We start from the raw sequence: 25,973 nt of genomic DNA, 5'->3' as shown, positions 1-25,973 counted from the left end.
AAAAGAGCCTGGCATGCTACAGTTCATGAGGTCACAAGGAGTCGGACATGACTGAGCAACTAAGCACAGCACAGCAGTATTACTATGCTCATTTTTTTCCAGTGGGGCAAAACTGAAGCTTGGAGAGGTTAAGTAACTTGCCCAGAGTCACACACTAATTAAGCAGGAAGATGGGACTTCCATGAACCTAGGCAGTCCAACTCCAGAGGCTAAACCTTCTCTTAGAACAGCTCCAACACCTCCAACAGAGGAGGCGAGAAGCGAGGTGTAGTAAATGCTGAGGAGATGGTAAGGAGGAGGACTGTAGCACTCACAGAAAGAGGAGTCACCAGTGAGGGCATCCTGGCTTGTTTCTTCATCCTGGAGACATCAGTGAGGTTGCCTGCTCACATGAGTACCTGAACAGCCCTGCCCTCAGGCTTGTCCAGCGGGCACAGGTATATTTCATCGTGTGGAGGGATGGGAGGCTGTCCCCGTCTTGCCCTGTAGCTAGGCATCCTCAGGCACCTGCTGGCTTTTGGTGTCCTTGGGGGGAAGATGCTCCAGAGCCTTGCCAAGATGAACCTGGTGGTCCTTGGACAAGCAGCGCAGCATCCACATCTCCTAGGAGCTTGTTAGAAATGCATAATCTCAGGTACCTTCCCTGCTAAATCCAAACCTGGACTCTTTTTAAAAAAAACTTTTTATTTTATATATTGGAGTATAGCTGTTTAACAATGTTACGATAGTTGAGTCCCACAGCAGAGCGACTCAGTCACACATCCGCATATTTCCATGCTCCCTCAAGCTCCCCTTCCATCCAGGCTGCCACAAAATCCCTGGCACACATTAAAGCTGAAATGGCACTGCTCTAAAAAGTTTTATGTTTATTCTGCCCACCAAGGACAAGTCACCACTTTTCAGAGTGTGCTGATTTCGGAGTGTGCAGGCTCCGGTCCCTAATTAATTGAGTGGCTGGTGTGTGTGGCGGCACACACCTACATGAGAGCTGGAGTCTTAGATAATCAGAAAGAAGGTTGGGTGTCTTCACAGACACATATCAGTAATTCTCCATCCTCTTCTTTCAGAAACTGTTTTAGATGGCTATAAAATAAATGAATAAGTGAATAACAAGTGTGTGTTTTTTAAAAACTACGATTTCTTTCTTGCCCATTTTCCCGCTACCTCTACTTCATATCTCTTCCTTCTCCCCAAAGACTTGCTAATCTACATTTCACAACCTCGTTCCATTTGACTTTGTGCAAAGAAATCTGTGCAGAATATCATCTCCTTTTTTCCTCCTTGATCCATGGCATTTCTCTCACTCCAGCTTCTGTCCCAGGAGGTGGGTCCCACTCTCTCATCCACAGTAATCTGCCTTCCGCTGCCTTGGTGCCCTTACTGTACACACCATGACCTTGCCTCACACCTCCTGATAAATGGAGAGCAGAATAAAAGGGCATCAGTAAGGAATGAGGAGGAGAGTGCCCACAAGTACCTGGAGGGAAGATCCCTAGGAAGCCAGGCCAGTCAAGATGGACTGATGCCCCACATTTAACCAACGCACAGAGCTCAGTGCCAAGGCTCTGTTCATCCAGCCACACAGACCAGAGAAGTGAGAGCGAACACAGGGATAGAGTTCCCACAGAATGGAATCCACACCTTATCCTGGTTTATCTGGAGTCATTCAAAAATAATGTGGTCCAGATGAACAGAATCCTACTTTTTTTAAATAAAAAATATTTTTAAAATATTTTAAGATGTAGGGACATTTTTAATGAAACTGTCTCCAGACTATTTGTATGCTCTACCATATCTGATTACAATCAAGTTAAAAAATAATTGGAAGTCAGTAGATACGTGAGTTATGGCCCTGCACCTTATCTTTTCTTGTTTATACAGCCTCTTTAGCATTTGTAGAGCTGCTTTCCCCAAAGCTAAATGGCTCTGGTGTGCTGTGCTTTTTAGGTGCTTATTTTTTGCCTGTTAATCATCCTATATTTTTACAAAGATTTCAGCCTACAGACTATAAAGCAGGAAACCAGATGAGTAAACTTTTAAAAACTGTATCTAAAATAAACATAACAGTTCTCTGATTAAGGAGCTTTTGGTCATTTCTCTGTGAAAAGTCTATGAGCTTTAACTACATTTAATCTGTGATTTTTAATCCAGTGGTTCCCAAACTGGGATGTACATTTTAATCGTCTTGGAGCTTTAAAAATAGCTAATGCTGGACTCTCACACTCCAAAATACTAGTTTAATTGGTCTCGAGTACAGCATAAGGCATCAGCGTCTGTAAAAGCTGCCACGTGATTTCTCGTGTAGCCAAAATTGAGCAACTCTGCTTCTAATCTTCATGCCAGAGACATTTTTTTTTAATCCTACTTTTCAACTGTATCCTATACATTTTTTGAAGAAATGACCTCTGATAAATAAATGTTTTCCTATCTGTGTAAAAATGTGTGTGTGTGTGTGCACCTATATACATACACACATGCAGAGCATATAGAAGAATAAAAATAAATTATATGGCAAGCTTTGGAAGATATCACAAAGTAAATGATGTGTCTGCCTGTCTGTAAGAGTGGCATTTTTTGTTTGTTTGTTTTTTACTGACAAACCATGTATTTTCATGGTAATATAGAACCTTGTGGCCATTCACTAGTATATATTTGATAACTGTTGGAAGGAATATTCCAAGCAATGAACTTGCCATACGCCACAAGTGAAGTGAAGTGTTAGTCGTTCAGTCGTGTCCGACTCTGTGACCCCATGACTGTAGCTTGCCAGGCGCCTCTGTCCATGGGATTCTTCAGGCAAGAATACTGGAGTGGATTGCCATTTCCTTATTTTATTAGTAATTCATACATTAATATTAAAGAATAGGCAAATGCTGGGTCCTAACATACTTTCTGAGATGTTGATTCCAAACAAAAGTTTATGGTTTTATATAGTTTTACCTTTGCAATTGAAGTGTGTTCTCTTTTTGTTTCTTGGAAAGAAGTCGGGGATTTCCATTTTGTTTTATTGTTCGTATAAATACATAGATTTCAGTAATATTTTGCAGTACACTCACATCCTGAAGTTTCTAAGACTTCATTAAGGAGTTATGCTGTTTTTGCAGGGATTTTCCATGGTGTTTGGTTGTAAGAAATTGCTGAATGGATGAAAAATGAGTAAAATGTAGTTTTTTCTTCTTTCCTATTCATCATTGCTGTTTGTTTTCTGTGTGTAGGCAACTAATTTGCTGTTGTTTCTCTGGAGGGGGGATTTCAAGTCAAAGAGTCATACTGAGTTACTAGAAAAAGGTATTCCTATCTCAAAAGAACAAAGGATACAATGATTTAAGGGAAAAAAAGTGGAAAATATTTAATTTTTGCTGTAGTTGTATTGTCCACTGTACTCTTATTTGTGTGAACACTTAGATAAACTAAATCCAAAGTAAACTATAAATATGATTATTGGTTGACTCCATCTGACAATCTTACTTACTTCTAAATTCCATGAATTTAGAAAGTCCAGTTTCTTCCTTTAATCCCATCAACTACACATTAAAACTTTAACAAAAAAAAATTTTTTTTTTGTAATCTGTAAAAATCCCGCAAATATTTTCCTTCTGTGTCTCAGTTATTTAGTGAATTTCCTTCTTTGGTTTTCACTCAGTTATGTTTTATGCATTATTTGAGTCGACAATGAAGACAGAAGCTTAATGGAATGTGTGATTAATGGGAAAGAAGTTATTCCAAATGTATTTCAATAGGCTGGCAATCTCTGAGTAATAAACACCCAAATTATGAATGAAATACACACACCACACACACACACACACAATGTCCAACCTGGATCTTTTACTCCTGTCCTCCATGCTTTGCATCTACAGGACCCATTTAGTACCATCATGGTTTCTGGAAGAAGCACTTGACTTCCCAAATAGAGGCCGGGGATTGGGGTCAGGGGGTGGGGGTTGTGGGTTGTAACCATCAGTTACAACCATCAGTTAGGAAAGTGACACTGGGCTTTTTTGAAAGATTGGCATCCACTGATTAAAATACACAAGCCATATATATTTATTTTTAACTTTATATCTCTTCATGAAATCCTGCCATTAAAAGTTCATTTACTTTAACAGCTCTTTTAAAAATTCCAACACTTCTGGAAAGGTGAGAAAGGCATCAGTGATTCATTCCTAGTCTGAATTAATTCTTTCAGTTTGCCGGCTATCTGAAGTCTGCCTCAGGTCACCTAGACTGAAAGGCTGGGTATTGTGATTGGCAGGAGGTGACAAGTGGGATTTCATAACAGGAAGAGAATTGGTCCAGTAATGTGACCATAGTCACAAGTGCTTCTATAAGGCATTGGGATACTTGGAAATTCCAGGAGAGGGAAACGATTTAGCAGAGACGAGATACAAAAAAAAAAAGAGGTACTAAAGACAATTACATGTATTTTAGTATTTTCCTAGGCTGGCTCTATGCACAGAAATATGAGAAGAAGCTCATCTTCCTCATTATTTTTGCACCTTCTGACTTCCTGTACCCAGGGCTCACTTGTCAGGTGGAACTTCATTCACTTAATGAATTACTTTGGCTTTTGATGAACTAGACTTGGAAAGTATCACCATTCATCACTTGCTTCTTTGGGAAAATATGTCCTGATGTCCAAGAGACCTGCTTACAAATTAACTCCAGGATGGGTGCCTAAATAGGGGTCCACCTGAATAGACTCTTTGTTTTCCCATTGTCCCTTCATTCTCCAGTTTTGGTTTGGAATGGAAAGATTTCTTAGGTTGAACCAGAAAGAGACACTGGAGGTTGAGGCTTTATGTGGTAAAATTTATGTAATATCAGAGCATGCAATGGAGAAGACACTGATGACCCCACAGAAATACCTTTATAGGTCACAACTCTTAGAAGCCTAGGGATGAGCACCTAAATCCTGACCACATCCCCCAAGGCCCTGTGTGGTCTTGCTCCTCTTTCCTCTCCAGCTTCACCTCCTCTTGCTTTGCCAGGTCCTGGTACTGTGGTTGCTTCATGCCTTCTCCAGACAGGTAGGGCCTCTGTACATGCAATTCCAACCTGCAATATTTCCCTTCCGTCTGCTGTTTCAGGCTGCCCACTACCGAGTTGACTTTTCTCTCACCTTCTGGAGATTTCTGCTCCAGATCACTCCCACCTAAGTCAATGTCCTTTGTTTCACACACTCATGGATTTATATTTCTTTCTGATGGAGTGCAGTTGTATACTTATTGCTGTGACTATTTTGTTTAACATCTGTGCCCTCTAACTGGAAAGCGCATCGAAACAAGGACTCTTTTGGTTTGGTTCACCGTTTGTATCTCTAGGGGTTGGCATTCATGTTTGGGATGTAGTAGGAATTCAGTACATTTTTGTTAAATGAATGAATGAATGATAAGAGTGACAGCTTGTGCAAAAGATGGATATATATCCAGAACTCATTTTTCAATGCTACATTTACTCTTTAAAAAAGGAGACAGTAGGTTTATAGAGAGAGCTCCTGCTTCCAGGCTCAGCTTCTCCATCTCTTCCCTGGGGTTTCTGTGATATCAGGAGTCCACTAAAGGGCAGAGTGAGACTGTGAGCTCATTCCACAGTGGTTAACTATTAATAAATATCTGTCATAGTTTAACAAGCCTAAATTCAACTAGAAAGGAAAAGCCTCATAGTGAATTTCTGTGAAGCCAACCTTAGAAAGCATAGCTAGATATTTCTTTTTATAAGTGCCAAGAATATGTTTACTTAAAGTTTGCTCTTCTTGATCTCTTGATCTTCTCCTCTGCTCCCATTTCCTCCAACTTGTTGATCAGTACCACTGATGCATCTGTCTCACTGGGCATTTGCAAAGTCCCTTCTAGGACTCAGCACTGCCTGTTGTTGGGCAGGTACCAACAACACCTCATCTTGGTTCCCAAAGGAACTACCTCAACAATTTCAGGAAAGCTGTGGTGGTTAAATAAAAATATATGAGAGTCTGCTTTCCTTTGTTATTTTTCTTTGATCAACTGAGAATCCCTTTGAACTAAGAACAAGGAAACCTTCAACACCTAAGGATGAGAAGAGATACAAAAGAGAAGCTGAGTTAACAGAACCCTAATCAAAGTTAAATGTAGAAGTTAACCATTGGATTTAGACTATTATATATGTCTACTGGCTGTAGATTTGGAGATATAAGAAGTTCACTCAATTTCTTTTGAAAATGCGGAAGAAGGCTTATGAGGGTGTATTATGTTTTCATTTATCTTGCAAAAACCTTTCTGATGTCTCCTAGGATCCTGTGACATGTCAATTTGTAACAGTATCAGATATTAATGTCCCTGGATACCTGTTGCTGAAGAATTGCTAAGGCAGGTGTGGAGGAGTGCTATGGGAAGGACTGACACATAATTTGGCTAAGCCAAGGGAAAACCACAGTTTTGTGTTTGCACCATAGCTGTGAAGTGTGAGTCTGGAGTCTGAGCTCAGGATCAAATTGTCTGCTTGGGGACAGTTGAGATTCTTTGCTAGGGTTAAACTGGGAGATTGTCAAGGGTGGTGGAGGGGAGGTGATATAATTAATTCACTGAGGGGAAAATGCAGAAGGAAGCAAATAGCTCTTGCTTTATTTTTTGATATTGAACTCAGGAAAAATGAAGAAAACAGCAAGCATTTTAGTTAAGTAAATAGTTTTAAGTTGTAATTTCAGGGAGAAGAGATGTATTTCTCAAAGGTTACAGTAAACATTATAAAGAAGTCTGATACTTCAACTCTTAGTTCATCTCTTGTCCAAGATTGCTTAAAAATTGTAAGAAAATTTCCCAGCTTTGGAGAATGCATTTTTAAATGTCTTCTTACATTTCATTGGTGAATATTTTTCAAGAATTTCATTTAGGTGTGTTTCAAACAAATTTGTAACAGCTGGAAATTGAAACTATGATTTTCTCCATGCAGTGAAAAAATGTGCATTCACACATTCATTTAATAAGCAATTGACAAGGCTGTGCCCTATATATTAGGGTGGCTCTGGGATTAGAGAATTTTAGTGAGGAGTATGACCAGGTCCCCGTTGTCACATATTCTGTGGTCACACTGAGGGAACATATATGGAAATCAGAAGACCTAGTAGAGTATGATGTATGTTTGGGTAGAGGACTGTGGGGAGAAGAAAAATCACTCAGAACTGGAGTGGAGGAATAGTAAAGATTATTAGAGTCCAGCAAAGACTCCTTAGAGGAGATGGTGGTTGAGCCGAATCTGATACAAGGTTCACCAAGGAGTTTGCCAGGAAGGATGCTACAGGGAAAGGGACCAGCATAGAACTAACACACAAAGGGACGTGAGAGAGCCTTGTGTACGGTGAGATCCTGAGAAGGCCAGGTGGACTCAGGACTGGGCTGGAGGTGGGCTGGCCAGTGCAGTGCCCGTGGGGATCTGGTGGAAGACAGGCTGGAAAAACACCCCAGAGAGAGATCATGAAAGGCCTTCTATGCCAGGCTAAAAAGTGTGACCTTTATCCTGAAGGCAAAGGGCAGCCACAGAAGGATTTTAAGTGCCAGGGTTATACGATCAGAAACGTGTTTTAGAAAAATCATTCTGATAGCTATTACACATTCTAAATGAAGACAAAACACCTCCATAAAGCCTCTGAAGTATTCTAGCTGGTTCCTGAGAAAGGCTTGTCTATAATTCTCGCCATTTATCCTCTTAACATAACACAGAAACATTATCCCCTCTGACTTCTGGCTAAGTAGACACGTCAGGATCTGGAGAAGTGGGCTTGGGGTAGGTTTTACATTTTTCCTAGCAACCTGGCACACCCAGATAGCCCGACTACAAAGGAAACCTGACCTCCCCACAGCATAGGGGTGTCTGCACCAGTGGCCACTAGAAAGACTGGAGTGTGCCTGCACCCCATTTAAGAGTTGAATGCCATATTCTTTCGAGAAGATGTGCTACATGAGAAAACAGACAAGAGAAAAAACAGAAACCCTTAATATTTAACCTTGAAACCAGGAAACCCTAAAATTTAACCACCTCTCAACATGACCTGTACAGTCCTAGGCAAACTTTGATCATTCACACAACTTTCAAGGCACAATAGAATTGACTCAGTATTGAAAGATAGTGGTTATCGTTGACCTTGATTTTTGAGTCTAGGTACATTCTGGGGACAAAGACTCTATCTCTAAACACTCAAGGAGGAGAAAAGTAAAGGTTAAGGAGAGAATGTGGCCTGAAAAGATGGAGTCTCAATACAGAGTTGTCAGTGATATGGTTTTGAAGCAGGGGTGGTTTCCAGCTTGGTTTCTAGCAAAACAAGAGGGTCCACAACCTTACACGTTCTTTTGCCCTGGCAGTTGAAAGTTCATCTCCCTAATTAGGAGTTTTGCCTCTATGACATAAAGAACCCTCTGACTGACAACCCAGTTTATTTCTACCTGCTGGCCCACTGCCACGGGAAGTGCCCAGCCCTTGTGATGTAAATATCATGCGCTTTTGGGCATTTTGTTTTTGCCTCCCTCAGAATAGGTTTGGGGTACTGGTAGTCCTGGAGGTGGAGAGGGAGTTAGGAGGGGAAGAAAAATGGGAGTCGGGCTTTGACCTGCCAAGGAAAGAGCCCCCGCTGACACGGTCAGTCTGACCCATTGAATGGTCTGAATACGATAAATGCCGCTTTATCCTGCCTTGAAAGGCACGAGATAGCGCAGTCTAAATGCCTGGGCATGCTTAAATAGGCGACCAGGGATGTTTGAGTTGAGCGTGTTTGAAATCTGAGCTCTCTGACAGCCTGGGAGCTGTCACAGGTCACCTGCCTTGCTCCGCTGGGACGGGCCCAGGTCTCACAAGAAATTGTCCGTAGACGAATTGTAGTACAAATTCCTTTCTTTGTTGGTTGGCCTCTTTCACTAGACCATGGCCTATAAAATTTTGTAAAAACAATTCTTAAATATTATTTGAAAGGGCAAATGGCCCACGCTGAAAGGTTTGACAGTTTGACATATAGTGCATGGTTTTGAGAGCTCGCAACCTGAAAAGTGCGGCCAGGATTCCTCCCCAGCTTGTTAGAAGCCTGGTGTTTTTTAAGCAGTGTTTTGTGGCCGCCCAGAGTTCCTCTGCTCCCAGCCATCTGACAGGCCAGGAGTCTGCTTCAGTGATCTGAAATCCTTTTAGACTCATTTGTGAGCGAGCAGGAAAAGGAGCTGGCACCTTTGAATCCGGCATCCGAAAAGAACAGGACCAGGTAGTGCCAATTAAGGAGCCATGCAGACGATCAGATCAAAGCAGATGGCGGTGGAGTCTTCTGATAGCGCCGGAGCCAGTGCCCAAAGAGAGAGGAGCCCAGAGTGGCACTTCAGTGAGGGGGCGAGGGGGGCTTTGAGTGGCCCGGTCTCATCAGAGCCAGGGAAGTCGCTGGGAAGTGGCTTTCTGCATTAGAATGTGCGTGTGCGGCTCAGCGCCCACGGGCTGCCTCTGCATCGCCAAAGGCCATTTTCAGGAGCCTCTGGCCCCTCAGTCACTGGCCTGCTAGTTAATTGCCACACGGACTTCATGACACATGGGCAGATAATATGACATTTTCGGTTTCTGTCACTAGCAAACGCCACAACGTTGCTTGCACTAGTTGCTAAGAAGCTGTCAGAACCCATTAGCAATTGGCTAAAGTCGCCCTATGGCATTTCCTCATAGCATCAGCAAAACGAGCATAAATCACCCACTGGAGCCTACTGCTATCCTAATGAGGCTGTAAGCTTGTTTATGGACTAGCATCATTTTTATGATTATTTCCACCTTTTCAGTTTGCCTTCATTTGGCGGCAGGAGAAGTCAGCTCCGGGAATGAAGTCACTGCTGACATTTTACAAATGTGGTTCAGAGCCGCTGCCTGCTGCCGTGTGGTCGGCCGGCGGTCCTCCAAGTTTGTTTAGTGATCTTAAAAATAAAAAAAGGAAATAAATCCTCCAGAGACCGCAGAGAAGTGACTGTATCAAATTGCAGTGTGGATGGAAATGTGCAAGGTACAATTGACCATTGAGACTTTCCTCTGAGGTGGAGATGTTCCGAGATCAATTTTCCAGTTTTAGAAAGTGGAAGAGGTTAAACAATTTATTAAGATCTATGAAAGCGTTTGCTTTGAGAATCGTCTGTTTTAGTATGCTCTCCTCCTTCCCCGTCCTCTCCATTTCCCTAACTTGTGTCAGGAAGGAGCGGGGTTTATTGTTTTAGGCTTTTCTGAACATGCACCAGTATTTACACTGGATTGAAAGCATTTGCTTCCAATGAAAATCTTGTCTTAGATTACAACCCAGCAGTGTAATTTCCCTCCCAGATGGGAGTAAAGTAGCTGTATTTGCCTAAAAACAGTAGGAAGAACAAACTGAGCATTAAGCCAAGGCTGTTTTTGGCTTGAGCTAATGATGTAATAGAAACCTTTTATTCGAGAGAGGTCACTGCCAGGGACTGAAGGGGGTGATCTGGCTCTTGCTTGAAAGGTTTCTCCATTGTATCTACATAAGTCTTCACTTAAAAAATTCTGTTCCTAATGCTTCTGCTTTCATACAGCAGAAATAAACAGGAAAGGTTCTGGTGAGTGTTACCCATGGAATGCAGAAAGCCTTCCTCTCCTAATGGAGTATATAATTCAGGTGCCCTTAAGGCACGCTTTCAGGAATTCTTTTGCCTGAGGTAATGGGAAGCTAAGGCTGCTTTAAGGCCTTGATTATCTATTGATGCACAAAGCTGGAAAAAAGTCATCTCCTCTGGATTATAGTAGATATTTCCATAAATTATCAATGAATTCTCTTCGAGGCAGGCACTAAGCATTGCCTGTTAAATTAATCTGAAGGGGTTTTGAGATAGAGAGAAAGGCAATTTTTTTTTTTTTTAAGGTGGAAAACAGTCATGGCGAGGTGATGAAAAACTGTGTCCTTAGGTTAGAAGCTTTTTAATCGATGATCTAGTAATATGTTTCTTTTCCTTGGTTACCTTTTGCATATTGAAAGTGGATTAGCCCATTGAAATTTTAAATGCTGTTGAGTTGTTTTCTTTTCTCATGTTTCTTTAATGAATTGTTATTTTATATGGTGAATTGCTTCTCTGAATAAAAAGCCTCTTTAAATATTGGACTTTCAAAGAATTTATTAGGCAAATCCAAGGGGACTCCTTATAAAACACTTGGTTATGCAAATACAGGATCCTGTGAGGTGGCAGGAGCCCTGGTTTAGGGATGTGGGTGCCTGGCCCTGCCTGGACCACCAGCCCATCCCCCTTGGGCGAGTCACCCAGAAGGTTCACAAGTACTTTCTTCATTTCTACCATGAAGGCTTGGGCATTGTGGGTCTTTATGATCTTTTTCACTGCGAACACAGCTACAGTTCTGTGGGCTTTTCACAGAATATATGATTTTTGTCAACAGACCTTTGAATAAAATTAAATCATGGATTTTAAATTGATAAAATCAGTTAAAATGTTTGAACTTGGGGAAACTTCTAAAATGGTGAGGGACAGGGAGGCCTGGCATGCTGCAGTCCGTGGGGTCGCAGAGAGTCAGACACGACGGGGCGACTGAACAACAATAAATTGATAAACATTCAACAGGAAAGTTTTGTATTTGTGGCATATGCTGTAATCCTAGCAGAAATGTTAAAATCAGTCTCTTACTCACCCAACAAAGTTTTTAAATATCAACTCAGTCAAGGTAATTTGGGGGACAGTTTTCTTTTTTGGAGGGATGGGGAGAGTTTCCTGAGGGAGCTCTATTAAGAGCAACAAGTTAATGACAGGCTAACTACTTTAGATTCGACTGAAATAGCTTAAATCAAAATAGGGAATTATTTAATATTCTGTGATAAACGATATGGAAAAAAACATGAAAAAAATATATATGTGTAACTGAGTCACTTTGCTGTATAGCAGAAATTAAATGCAACATTGTAAATCAACTATACTTCAGTAGAATTCTTTTTTTAAACAAAAAATTCTTTTTGTGTGTAGAATTTAGATAAAAGAAGCTAAGAATACAGAAATTCATGAAGCAATATGAAGGAATCTGAGGCTAGTTTCCCTGTATGGATTTGCCAGAGTTCTTTGGGCCATGTGGATGGGTGAACACAGGGAGTGTGTTAGCTTATTGCTAAGCCTTGTCTCTCTAGCTCTTCTTTCTGGGCTGAGATCAACCTGTCCCTCTCTAAAAGCCAGTAGCTTCCACCGAGAAAGCTGGGGTACTAGTCTGACAAAAGCTAAGCTACTTTTTTTTTTTAGGGCAGTAACTTTAGTCGACTGTTGTTTTCCTTTTTAACTTTAGTGCCTAAACTTCAAGTGTTTACTTTCCAATTGTACCTTTTGCCTTGTTTTTTGGACAGTGTTACTATATAGGCTGAAAGTTCACCTTTTTTCCCTTATTCAGTATGCCATTTTAAAAGGAACACTACATTTTTGATTTTGTGTCACAGACCCCAAAAATTATCTAGAAGAAACAACTTAAATGTTGTGACAAAAATCAACGGAAAAATAGGATCCAGTGTGCAGGATTATGTAAGCAGGTGACTTTTCAGTGAGAAAAATGTAAATCTAGAAGAAATTTCAGAAACTGCCTGGATTATTAGAGGAATACAGTCCCAATGGACTATTAATTTAACATCACTTAGTTGATTTCAATAGTCATTGTTTTCCAATAAAATGATTTCAAGAGTTTTTCCCTTATTATACATGAGGCTCTCTTTCTATGACAAGAAAAATTATATTCTATTTGAAGCATTCCTATGTTAAACTGCTTATATGATGGATTACCTACATTTCCACAGCCTACTTTAGTCTTAAGATAGATCACTTGCGGAAACAGTTGATATCGTAAATGTATCTTCTCACAAGTTGACATCAATGACTTTATGTGGGAGTTGGATACTCAGGCAGGGACAGCACCTCTACTCATGGCTTCCACCATATTTAACTCCCCAGTAGAAGTTACACTTAACATGTCTCCACTATCCACATGTGAATAGTTATCATAGCAACAAAGCTGCTAAGGAGATTGGGTATTCCCCTCCATTCCCTTTAACCTTTCCCACTGTTCCTTGGAAGAAGTTCCTTAGACCTGACTACTTTTGAGCCTAGGCCTTGTTCTTTCTGTCTTGATTAAAAAAAAAAAAAAAAACAGTACCAAATAAACTATGAATCACTGATATTGCTCTTTTGGTTTTGTTTATATCCAAAGGCATTCTATTTGAATAAAGCATGTCAAGGTAGCATCAGTCAAAATTTGATTCACTATGTTTGCAGGTGATGGCTTGGACAACAGTGTAGCTTCCCCCAGCACAGGTGACGATGATGATCCAGATAAGGACAAAAAGCGTCACAAAAAGCGTGGCATCTTTCCCAAAGTAGCCACAAATATCATGAGGGCGTGGCTGTTCCAGCATCTAACAGTAAGTGGATTCTAAATGACATATGTAAACTAAATATGGACAATGAACCAGTTTTGATAGAAAAAAAAATGGGGAAGAATGATCCCTCTGGACTTGGAATATTTCATAAATCACTGTGTGCCCACAGTTCTTACGAAAGTGTTAGCACTTGCTTCCTAGATCCATACCCCAAATGAGGAGTTTTATTTGAAATTTGCTATTTCAATTTTGCTCACTTTCGTACATTATAAGGTTTAGGAGATCATGAGCACTTGTAATTTGAAGTATGTATGTTAATGATGTTGCTTTTCTCAGCGTGACTCTTAAGTACCAGGAACCAGATCCCACTAAGAACAAAGTCAGACAAACCCCAAAGAGAAGGACTTAATTTCTTCCAATGCTTTACAGTGGACCTTTATGATGACTGGTCTGCAGAAATTTAAATCTTGTTGCAATGGCAGGATGCTCACATAATTTGCGTTTAAGTGGTTTGAATGCACTGGCTGCCATTACAAAATGTTCATCCGAGTCAGAGCTGCACAGTGAAAGTTGTCCCTGTATTTAGAACTGTAAAGGAAAACAGCAATATAGAGTCAGCCCTTCCTGTGTAGTCCCTAGTGACTTTTCAAGCCGAGTTAACAGTTTATATTGTCTGTGTGAGTATTGCTGTTTTCACTGCAGGAATTCTCCTGGAGATGTGAGAAACTGGAGATTTGAAGCTTTATGCTACTGAGGGGTTTGTTTTGTTTGGTTATTGTTGTGAATGGATTTCATGTTGAAAACACTTACAATATTTTGGTGGATGTTTTTGGAAGTGCATACTTATTTAAGGACATCTAAGGAAGAAGATAACATGAAAATTTATGGATAAAGTAATATGTTGAAAATCAAAAAGTTGTTGACCTGGAGGATTTTCAACAGTACAGACAAAGGGTGGAATTTAGGCAAGTCATAGTACAGACTAGCCTAAAATGAATGAATGTTAAAAATCTTTTTTTTTTTTTTAAATATTAGGAGCAGACCTTTTGTGACTATTTTTAGGTTAGTTTGCCTTTCTTAAAGTCATTTGTTTTTCTTCAGTATCAAAGTTTATTCTCCATTGTCACTAATGTGTCCAGACCTGTTGACCCTCACATCCTTGCCCACTTTCAAACCCATGTTCCTCAGTGATTTACACTGATACAGGGAGACAAACAGGGGATGTGGGAGGCCATGCTGGTTCGGCTCCTCTGGATAGAAAATGTGCCTTCAATAACACTCGAGGCTATAAATTAATCCCAGTTGTACAGCATCCCTAAAATAAATAAAAACTGAGAGCAGCAGGACTAACTAAAAAATAGGTTCTTTCTTTTCTTCTTCCCTGTATGATTCCAAACAGTAACTAGACTATGCTGAAAGTTTTGGAATCAGCTTTAAGAATAATACCGGTAGTGAGTTGAAAATGTAGATGGTTTAGCTGATTTTAACATCATATTAGGTTGACCTAAAACCTGATTTGGGTGCCATTTCTTGCCTGACACTTGTTGCATTTATGTGGATGGTATGAGATCTGCCTTTTGAAAGTTTGCTGTTGAGGATTATCGACCACCACCAAAGCGGGGAGGGAAGGACTAGGGTCTAGAGGGCATAGCATGAAAAATAGTCCAGCATCTAAAGTCAGCAGGAGATAAGAAGTGACAATTGGGCAAAAGTGCTGATGCAGCCATGTTGATGTTTCACCGCTAGAGCTAACCGACTAACCTCTGGATGAGTGGGGAGAGAGGACAAAATCAGGTTGATCCTGAAGTCACAGCCAAACTCTTTCTATTTTGTATACTAACAGAAAAAACAGATAGACTTCATCAGCCTCTATTTCGATCTGCAAAGGAGTTTTGGCTTCCCTTGAAGCTGAGGTGCCCCTGAATAAAATATAATCAAATATTGGTTCAGACAGAATCAGGAGAGAGAGAAGCAAGTTCTTTTATTCATCCACCAGATTTCTTGGTTTTCTAGGTCGTATCCTTGTGAAGAACCTTGCCAAGAGCTGTGTTATTAAAAAAAAAAAAAAACCACTTTTTAAATAGCCAGCATAACTTTACCTACATTGCAATGCTCTTTGTGGTCCATATATTATTGGGGCAGTTGCAATAGAAATTATTCATGAACTATCCAATTTTGTGGAGGTCCAGCTAACTTCCTTCAGGCCGGGGGTCGGTGCTGGCCTGTACCACTACCCCGAAGAGGGAAACCCATTTGTTCTAGTCTCCCTGGCATTCTAAGAATGTGTATAGACATTGTCTCCTGGCTTCCATTGGATGTTTCCACCCTCCTTCCCCTCTCCACTGCCATCTACTCGTACAAAATATTGGTAATGATAATGGTCTCTAAAAAGTAAAAACTCTCATAATATCATCTAAAACAGAAAACTGAGAAGAAATATTTACATTTTCTCCCTCTTTCCTTAGCCCAATGAGAAAGATCCCCCTCCATTCCTCTTCTCCAATTGCTAAAGTAGATAGATCTCCAGTTACAAGGAATAGCCTTCTCCTTGTCTCCTTATACTGGAAGGAATGCACAAACTGTTTAGGTAACATTTATAGTCAAGAGCTGATTATAATAAGTGCTATGAAAAAACCTATAAAGAGAGTTTTATTATTATTTGTCCAAATGTAAGTAACTACTGTTATCTTAGTGTTAATTCTTTAGCAAATTTATTTCAGAGTCGGGAAGGCTTTTAGGGAGGCACGATTCAACTGAAAGACTGTGTACAAATTTTAGAGGATCACATTCTTCTATATGATTAATGCAACTTAACCAGGAGATTCTTTCTGAAGTCTTGCTAAATATAAAAGAGCAATTGAAACTCTGGCTAATTAAAACAATAGCAATCGCAGTTTATTAGCAAATTGTAAAAACTAATCTTTTAAATACCAAAACGCATATTATAAAACCTCACACACCTTTTGGAAAGTAAATTACTGTTTTTTTTTTTTTTTTTTAAAATAAATGGGTCAATCTTTTCATTGAGTGTATTCAGTTTAAAAAAAAATCTGCCTTTGAAAGGGCTTTCAGCATTTGTTTGTTAGGGGAGTAGAAAAGCCCTGAATTTAAAAAACAAAAACAAAAAAACTTTCTGGATTTTCACCCCAGCTGCATAAGAAAAATGTGCCTTTCTGAGTTGGCTGCAGGTAGATTTAATCAGTAGCACATTTTACTACTCCAAGGAGAGAACTAAAACTTCATTCTTGGACTCACAGTCTCTAGCAAGCTAAACTGGACATACTTGTGTATTATGAAGACAATAAAAGAAAAAGGAAACAGATTTTAAACTTTGGTGCTGATGGGGTAAAAGTAAATTTCAGTGATGTGAATTTCCAGTTAGCCAGTTTTGATAACTAGAGGTCTCCTAAAAAAAAAGAAAAATACTGCCTGGAATTGAGAAGAGTAACATTATTTAGATAATGAGATAGAATTCGAAAGAAAATGAAAGTATGTATTAGAGAAATGCTTGCATTTGCCTGAAGACAGATCACTGCGAACAATTAGAAAGTACTTAGTATTTGGCTGTGAGTCACTATATAGTCACGATCAGTTCAGGGGCATATACCACATCAAGATATTTTTCCTTCCTTAAGGGTATTATTCCAACTGTAAATATAACCTACTATGTCATAATGTTTAAGCTGGATGTGTTTTGCATATTACTGGTTATCTTGCTACATAGCATTACAAAGATACATGCCTAAGGGCTAGTAAAAATGAGGAGAAGGAATAAATACAATGTTTAAGGTAAAAAAAAAATCAAGTCTGTTTTTCTACCCTAGCATGTTGTACACACACACACCTAAAATACTGCAATCTTAAATAAAATCTAAGTAGAAAAGCAGTTAATATTATTCTTATTTATTTAAAATATGCAGTGACATATTTTCCTGTATGGAGCTATTGTGTGCCCTAGGAATCCTGAGAGTTAGGGAAAGTGGAAGTTGTCAATATGCATACTTGTGAAGAAATCAGACAGGGGGTGACATATTTGACTTTCATTCACATTCTCTTGGATTCCCCATCTTTTCACTGATCTTGAGGATTCCATTGGGTACTATAGAGACAAACTTCGTTTCTAAGTTATATACACATTTTGCTGTTTGAGTTTGTTTTCTTTCTTTCAACTTTTAGCCTGAAATTTTTTTGTTTTGTTTTTGCTGTAGCAAAATTTATGTCTCAGTTTCTGATTTATAAGACTTTCCTCTCAGTGTGGATAAAGCCAAAGTGAGGGGTTGTAGAATCTTCCAGGTTGAGAATTGCGTTGCCATAGAAACACTATTAGATGAAAAGTGCCCTGCGGGTCCGCCACTCTAAGGATGGAGTAAATGGAATTGAATTGGGAATTGAATGCTCTAGAAGAGACAGATGTTGTTTCATTGGTTTTGCTTTTGGTAACAAGATCTGGTGGAGCCATCTTAGTGTCATATCTCTGCTTGCAATTTTGGAAGAATTGCTCTATAAACATTATGAATTATTGTTACAATGAAAAAGTACTTCTCATTGGTATCCCATAATGCATTTTGTTGATCAAGGTGAGTGGAAGGTCAAAAGGCAGAGAGACGTGCCTACAAGGAGGTACATGGTTAGGTAGCAGATGGAATTTGCTCCTCTCCTCCCATTTCTATTTCTTTTCCTATCCCTCATCTCTATTCTTTGCCAGTTTTAACAGTGAATATTCTTATTGTGCCTTCCCAGTTAGCATCCTTCAGCTACCATTAGCCCTAAGAAGGTAGTGAGGCAGGAAGACTATGTTCTTGAACTTTTGTCTGAAATGTTAATCAGGGTAATGCAAAGTATTTGGGGAGGATGGTCCAAACAAAGTCCTCTGTGTTCCTGTGCCTGAGCAAGGAGGGTGGCTTGTAAGGCTGGCAGCTAAATTTTTTCCTTTTTTTTTTATTATGTGGTATCTACAGATACTTTATTAAATTAAGATGCTTGAAAACTAGTACTAAGAAGTGAGATTTCTGTTCTCCTTTCAGGTGCCTGTGTCCCATATCAAAAATGAGCTTTCTGAAATTCATAAGAATATCTTCACAGTTCTTACTTTTTTCTTTTGTGTGATTACCATTCACCTTTCCAGGCTTTAGTCATGATGATGGTCAGAGCTTGGCTTTGCTGAAACTAACACAGGCTTGGATGACAAATCCATCTTCCATTTAAAAGATCTCTGCTACTTTGGAGATTGTATATTTCAATTTGGTTAGCCAGGATCCTAAATATCTTTTTCCCAGTTGGGAATCATTTGTCTCAGGAGGAAAATGGAATATAGATTATTTAATTACTTGGCGGTGATGTTGGAATGTCCTCATTCTTCTGCAGTATACATCATATAAGCTCTATTTTAATAATGAGATGAGTGGTTTCTAGATTCTGGGGCAACTGCTTTTTTCTTTTTCTTAGCTGGTTATTGAAATCCTAATGGGATGGGTGATGAATTTTCTTAGGTCAGGTAAACTGAAAAGGCTACAGCTGGAATTCTTCACCCAGAAGAATCGGAGTTAATACTAATGATCATTGTGAATTAGAAGATCAAAGGCGAAGCATCAGCCTGTTCTCCAAGTTGCTGCCCCAGAGGCCATTAGTGACCTGGTAGAGCTCTCTCCCAGCCTCTTGCACACCTCCTTGCCTCTGCCCCAGCCTTTCTTCCCCATCCTAGTTATGCACCTCTGACCTGGGGGAATTACAGTCCAGTCCGTTGATGAAGAGGGATGGGGAAAAACAATCAAAAGGGAAAACAAAAGTCCAACTTGAAAACTGCTCATTTATCCAGGTACATAGGACCCCTAAGCAGATGAACTCTGACTGGGGCTCTGTGAATTTCAGGGTGTGATTGAGATTTTTGTGCTCAAATGGTTTATTCATTTCACAGATGATTGGGGCCTTTATGTGGTACCTTATGTGAGGGACTTTTGTAGTATCTTGATGGCAATTTGTCAGATTATTCTAAAATTTTTATTTGTTTCCAAGACTAAGTTAAAAATATGCTATAATTTGGTTTTCTGATATACTCTTAATTGGGTTGATTAAATAAAGGATTAGGTTCAAAATGGAAGTGCTCATATAAGCACAGTTTAAGTTGACGGTTGCTGATGCATATAACTGTTGGAACACTGGCTGGCCATTTACACTTCAACACATATATCAATATCATGTCTTCCGATTCCTCCTGGTGATGATATATTTTTGAAGGCAAAATACCAAACTCAGTCAATGAATGTGCAACTGCTCCTCCTTAATTTATCTTTCGAGTTAAAATTGGAGCGTTACATACATATGTGTGAGTGTATTCGCTAAACTAGCTCAGTCTAGCCCTTAGGAATTTTATGTAATATAAACTTGGCTTTTAACTTTCTCAGTGTTTAAGATTCCTAGTGAAAGTACTTTGGTTTAAAGAATGGAGGTTTGATGGAGAGAAAATCCAATGGTTTTATTTTAGAAAGAATTCCAGTGTTTTAGTTTGGTCTGACTGGTTGGTTGTTTGCCAGTAGAAGTAAATCTCTATGTCATGGAATTCAGGAGATTTCACTTAACTTGAAGCATCCTCCGCACATCTCAGTCTTTCTTACTGAAGTGTGATTATGATTCTGTGTACATATGTGTCCCTATGTGCTTGGGCGTTTTTCTGTCAGACAAATCTATCTGAACCCCTGCCATCCGTACCAGCACTAGTGGACAACTGATCCATTTTACTTGTTTTAATCCTCTAAGTAGCTATGTTCAAGCTATTTAGAGGATTTTTTTCTGAGGAAAAAAAAATGATTTTTCTCATTTTTCTGTTTCTGCTGATGGAAGCCAATGCCAGAGGGTAAGCAATGACTGGAGACCACATTTGCAATGGTCACAAAATTCTCTGGGTTATGGGCCAAGCTTACCTGAGCTATGATTACTAAATGACATCATTTTATTAAAGTTCCAAGGTCGTAACAATAGTGACTGTGCAGAGTCACATTAAAATGACTGTTCTAGACAAGCGTACTCATGTTTCAATACTGCTGGTCCTTCCATTTGCAAGTCCCAAGCCTGGTAAAGGTGGCTTTTCTCAATGGATTGGATACTTGGCTCAGTTGTGTAGGAGCAGGAGAGAGCCCAAAGACATTCAGATAAGGCATCCATTTCTTGGTGGGCCTATAGACAGCCTCCAAGAGCAAAGGAGCAGCTAAAAGCATGATGCCAGGAAATTGTCTAACATTTCAAAAACCTTTTAGTTTTTGTGTTTTCTTGCTATTGCAAAATGCCTTCACTCAGCAACTGATAGCCCAGGAAGTGTGTCTCCCAATACAAGAAGTATTTATTGCTCTATCTTCAGACACTCCAAAGAAAAGATAGGCCTCACATAACTTAAGGTTATAAATGCAAACACCTTAAGTTGGTTCATATTCAAATGAGACATAAGTTATTTAGTTTTATAATGGATTTTTCAAAATATTGGGAAACAGAAAGCTTTGGTTTGATTTAAATAACTTGCTTGCATTTGAATGTCCTTCTGATATTATCACTCCAGAAAAAAAATGAGGCAATAGATATATGAACTTAACCTTTTGGGTAAATTTGCTTTTCAGTTCCTAATATTCTGCCATCAGTGTTTGTCTGGTTTCACATTAACTTGTTGCTAGCAGCCCCTCAGAGCACTCTCCCGTGACAGGAATGACCTCTGAGAATTCGGTGTCCTAGGAAGTTCTTGGGACATCCAAAGGCCACGAGATGTAGTCTGTTAATCAGAACGCTCATCCTAAGAAAGATCAATGCGTGGAGAAAATTTCTATTGCAGTTTATAGAAGTTTAAGAATAATTCCTATCTCTTATTTAAAGAAAAGTCAGTTTTCAAACTTCTTGGAGGAGGAGCTCCACAAAAATGGCTTGATGTCATTCTTAAAAAGAAATGATCTCCTGCCTGCATAATGTTACTTGTTTTTTTACTTGTTACCGAATTTTTAAACAACGATCTATTGATTGCTTGGCTCTTTTGACACTGGATCATTCTGTCTTGTTAAAAGCTAAAGGAAAAAATTGATCAAAAGGTTAAATAAAATTATAATTTGTGTTTCTGTGGTGCTTTATGTTTTTTTAAAACTTATTAAATTAAAAATATTTTTAATTATTTATTTCGTTTGGCTGTGCTGGGTCTTCGTTGCTGCACGGGTTTCTGCCTAGTTGCGGTGAGTGGGGGCCCCTCTCTGGTCGCCCTGTACGGGCTTCTCGTTGTAGTGACTTCTCTTGTGGCTCCCAGCGCAGGCTCAATAGTTGTGGTGCACGGGCTTAGTTGCTCCACAGCATGTGGGGTCTTCCTGGATCAGGGATCAAACCCGTGTCTCCTGTATTAGCGGGCGGATTCTTTACAATTCAGCCACTGGGAACCTCCTATTATCTTTAAAAAAATTTTGGCCCCACCATGGGCCATGTGATATCCCAGTTTCCCAACCAGGGATGAAATCTGTGCCCCTTGCATTGGAAAGCATGGAGTCTTAACCATTGGACTGCCAGGGAAGTCCTAGTGGTACTTTGTAATTTAATCTTTTCATATACACTGTACTCTTAATCCTACAAAGTAGGCAGGATGACAAAAATGAAGGTGAGAGAAGTTAATGAATTTTCTCAAGGTCAAAAGCTAGGAACTGGCAGAGCTGGGGATCTAGGATCTCCTATCTTGAATGTGCTTTTTTAAAAATCATATTTCCTCCCAAACAGAGCAAATCAGATCACGTCGTTGGGAGTTCATAGTTATAATAATAATCTCACTTCATGGGCTAGCCGATTAGTATTTTTTAAATAAAAATGTGAGCCAGAATGTTTGGCATAAAACTTCATAGTACAACCTGATGGTTATTGGTAACTGAGTGTCAAGGATGGTCCTCTCCTATCTGGATTCTTTTTTCCAGATATATCTGTGCTTAAAATAGGCATAGCTGCCATTGATACTTTATGCAATTGTAATCATTTATACATTGTTAGAATTTTAGACTTTATATAGCTGTCTTTTCTTCCTTATGGAAGTAGGTAAATCTCTAGCCCTGTCTGTGACTAACAGTGAGTGATAGTGATTTGGAAGTGAGAAATCTTTCTTCCTGCAAATCCTAGGTAAACCTTTGAACACAGAATTTAGCTCCTTGAAGATTTTTTTTTTTTTTTTTTGCCTGTCACATGTTCAGGACGCCAAAGAGCTATGTCTTTAATTTGCTTTATGGAGATAGAGGAAACTGCTTATGCAGCCCCGATTACTCTTGAAACTACAATCCAACTGTCGTTTCTCAGCAAAGAAGGCTGCTAAACCCTGGAGAATTAAGCCACCGCTCTGGGGTATGACACTGAGGTCTGATCATTTTAAAGCTAGTAATAACCAGAATCCTAAAATTCTTATGAATAAAATGTAATTTTAGTAATGTTTCCATAAACAGTGGTAATGGTGGCATTTTAGTAGGCAGTGACATTAGTCACATCCAAATTGCACCACATTGGCTTTTAAATTACTCCACCTGTCTGTATGAATAGAATTTTCAGTGTAAAAGCAGAGAGACAGCTGCTGCTAATGTCTCCTTCTCCCTGTGCAGATAATGCTGGCAAATCTACATGCATAAAGGACTGGTTTGTGATGTAAAATGGTACCTGACCCTGCTGTCTCCTGAGCTGCAGAGAAATACCTTTAATTACCAGTGGCTGTGTTTAGTTGTTGACATGAAAATGTCAGCTTCCAGGGCTGTAACCTCAGGTTGACTCCCTCTAGTCATGTCACCCACCATACACACTTTTCCTTCCACCCACATCCGTAGTGAGATGGGTGTTTATCTTGATGTGTTTCAGAAACATGCAAGGCATTAATACTTAAAAGGAAAACATCTAATACTATATGAACTTGATTGATGATCTTTCCATTGGAGAACTTTTTTAAAGATTAGTGGAATCTAGTTCTTTCTAGCCAGAATGAAAATACGGGATACCGTTTATACCTTCAAAAGGCTTAACATCATTCATCTGATACAGATACACTTGCTCATGGGAGGATCATGGCAGGCATTTCATAGAGTAGAGCAGGTGAAGGATAGAAGGGCTTGAGTCTACCACTTTTTTTTTTTTACCATATACCCAGGTTTCCTGTTGATACAGGATGAAGCCTTTTCTGGAGAAGCCTGTTTGCTCTTGACCTTTTGGTTCTGGTCTATTGTAACAACTAGATCGAAATAGGAGTGGGCCAGCCAAGAGGAGCCTCCTGTTTACAATGCCTGTTGCCAATGATGTATTTGGCGAAATGGTAAATAGAAGATATACTTGTCTGGCTCGTTTGCAGGCATTCTTTTTGACTTCTTTCACACAACTGGTGTTTTTGTGTTTAATTTAACAAGGAATGAGTAGTAAATGAAAGCTGCTGCCTGAAATCCCACTGTGAGCGTGTTTTGCACTTGGCTCCCCAGTGACAAGGCAATTTGTGAAATTATGTGATGGAGTAATTAGATGAAGCCAGGGCTCCTGATTGTTGCCATGCATATGTGGCGAGGGTTTGTTGCGAAGAGGGAGGGAGAGGGAAAAAAATAGATTATTACCCTGGCAAGTTGGCTCAAAGCTTCTTCATTTATTTGTAAACAGAATATTTAGTGACCGCATAGGAAGTAGCTGTAATCACCAGCTCATAAAGAAACCACAGCAGAGCTTTTGGATTTTTGCAGAGTGCTCATGTAAAATTTAAGCTGGGAGGCAGAATCCCTGTTAATGTAATTAGGATCTAATTTACCACCCTTTGCACACAGATGTAATAATGTCTAGATATTTATTCTATCTTTAAGCACGTTACGTATACCTCAGTGCAGCAGTTACTGAACAGAAACAGGTGTGAGCACTTCCCTAATTCGTTTTTACACTGTAAACACATAGCAATTTAAGGGAAATATTTACCAAAAACTAGGGGAAGGAATGTCTGCAAATGAGGCAGTAATGGACAGTTGCCCTTTATGTACTGATGGATTTCTCAATGGTTAAGTAAATTAAAGCAAATGCTAGAAAAATCAATAGGCCAGCATAGTCTTGGTTTTGCCTCATAGACTTCGGGACAGAATGACAGATGTGGTGTCTATGACCCATTTAAGTATTAATGCCTGAAAAACTGCTTCTGCATGCAAGGTTATATAGGCTTCGAAACATTCCGCTATATTACATTACAGACAATAATATTTTTAAGTATATATGGAATTTATACATTTCAGGGAGGTTGTTCTTACGTGAAACATTTATACTGGAAGATTAGTTGTTGCAATAGCACCATAAATCAGTTTTGAATGTTCCCACACGGAAACATCTTCATAAGGCTGTAGTTGAAAGGTAAAGATGATGTATATCAAGCTTCCATGTCTCGTGAAGTGAATATGCTCCATAACACTCTATGTGGAAACCAAATTAGATTTAATTAAGGGGTAGATGCTCAGAGCCTTTGGGGAAAAAAATCTGTAAGAAACCACGGAAATGTGGCATTAGAATTCAGTTAATCTCCAGGGCTCTAATGCTATATTTTACATTTGTACCAACATGGATCACATGTCACATAGGTTGACTCTCACAGCATGTGGAATTTCAGGGCTGTCCTAATGTTCTTAGTGGTAGGTATTGACCTCTGAGAATGAGAAGGTCAGCCTTCTGGTAGCATCACAGAATGTGCATTCCCCCATCCATTGCTCCCATTATCAACGTCAAGAGAAATGGTGGAAATACTCTCCCAGAGTTGGATTGTTGATTACTAGAGACAGGAAGAAAAAATGTACATGAGTACTGGCTTCAGGAACCAAAGCTAATTTCCAAACCAAAACAAAATGGAGGGTTGAACTCGTTATGTTGGTCATTCAAGGAGAAGGTGCCTTTTGTTGCAGAGAAAGAAAGCTGTTTTGGCTTGCAGTGTCCTGTTTATCTTCTTATGCTGAGTGAATTCAGACAATCATTCCTTCCTTCTCTGCCCTTGACAAAGCAGACCTGGGCCAGCCTGCATCTGCGTTTTGAAAATTGGCATTTAAAGGTGATATTGTGGGGTTTCCCTGGTGGTCCAGTGGTTAAGACTTCACCTTCTAATTCAGAGGGTGTGGGTTTGATCCCTGGTCGGGGTGCTAAGATCCCACATGCCTTGTGACCAAAAAAACAAAACATAAAACAGAAGTAATATGATAACAAATTCAATAAAAGACTTTAAAAATGGTCCACATGGAAGAAAAATCTTTAAAAAAAGGCATTGAACTTTTTAAAGGTGATACTGTAATGAACCAAGTTCTTGGAAACATTGCTAGGTTGGAATGATGGTGAGAAGTAGCATAATCATTTAGGTTTCTAAATGGAAGATAGTTTCCTGATTTTTAATCTTCATACAATGTAGTATATGTAACTATAACATTCCCCTAAATCTGGAAATTTAACAATGTATACATTTGGAGGTTAAACTGAGGTGTAAATAGTAACTTCACAGTCTACCATCTAAAAAACTGGAAAATGGAAATTACTTTGGAATTGAAGATTCCTTTGCTTCTTCAAAGCAGTGCTTCTTAAACTTTCATGTGCATTCCAGTTATCTGGGAATCCCTTTTTGCGTGGAGATTCTCAGAGGGATGGG

General features: G+C 39.4%; 1 protein-coding gene across 5 annotated transcripts in view; it reads left to right on the top strand.

Moving 5' to 3' along the window:
• The window catches only part of MEIS1 (Meis homeobox 1), a 143,715-nt gene that overhangs the window by 67,477 nt on the left and 50,265 nt on the right, over positions 1-25,973 (top strand). For all 5 annotated transcript variants that reach the window (XM_070379360.1, XM_014477518.2, XM_070379361.1 and 2 more), the window contains one exon: positions 13,251-13,396. In XM_070379360.1, coding sequence (XP_070235461.1) covers positions 13,251-13,396 — 146 coding nt within the window. The remainder of the gene's footprint in view (positions 1-13,250; positions 13,397-25,973) is intronic.

The sequence above is a fragment of the Bos mutus genome, chromosome 11, assembly GCF_027580195.1.
Source record: "Bos mutus isolate GX-2022 chromosome 11, NWIPB_WYAK_1.1, whole genome shotgun sequence".
Taxonomy (NCBI): domain Eukaryota; kingdom Metazoa; phylum Chordata; class Mammalia; order Artiodactyla; family Bovidae; genus Bos; species Bos mutus.
The sequence above is the reverse complement of the archived record's forward strand: the minus strand, read 5'-3'. Positions and strand labels throughout refer to the sequence as shown.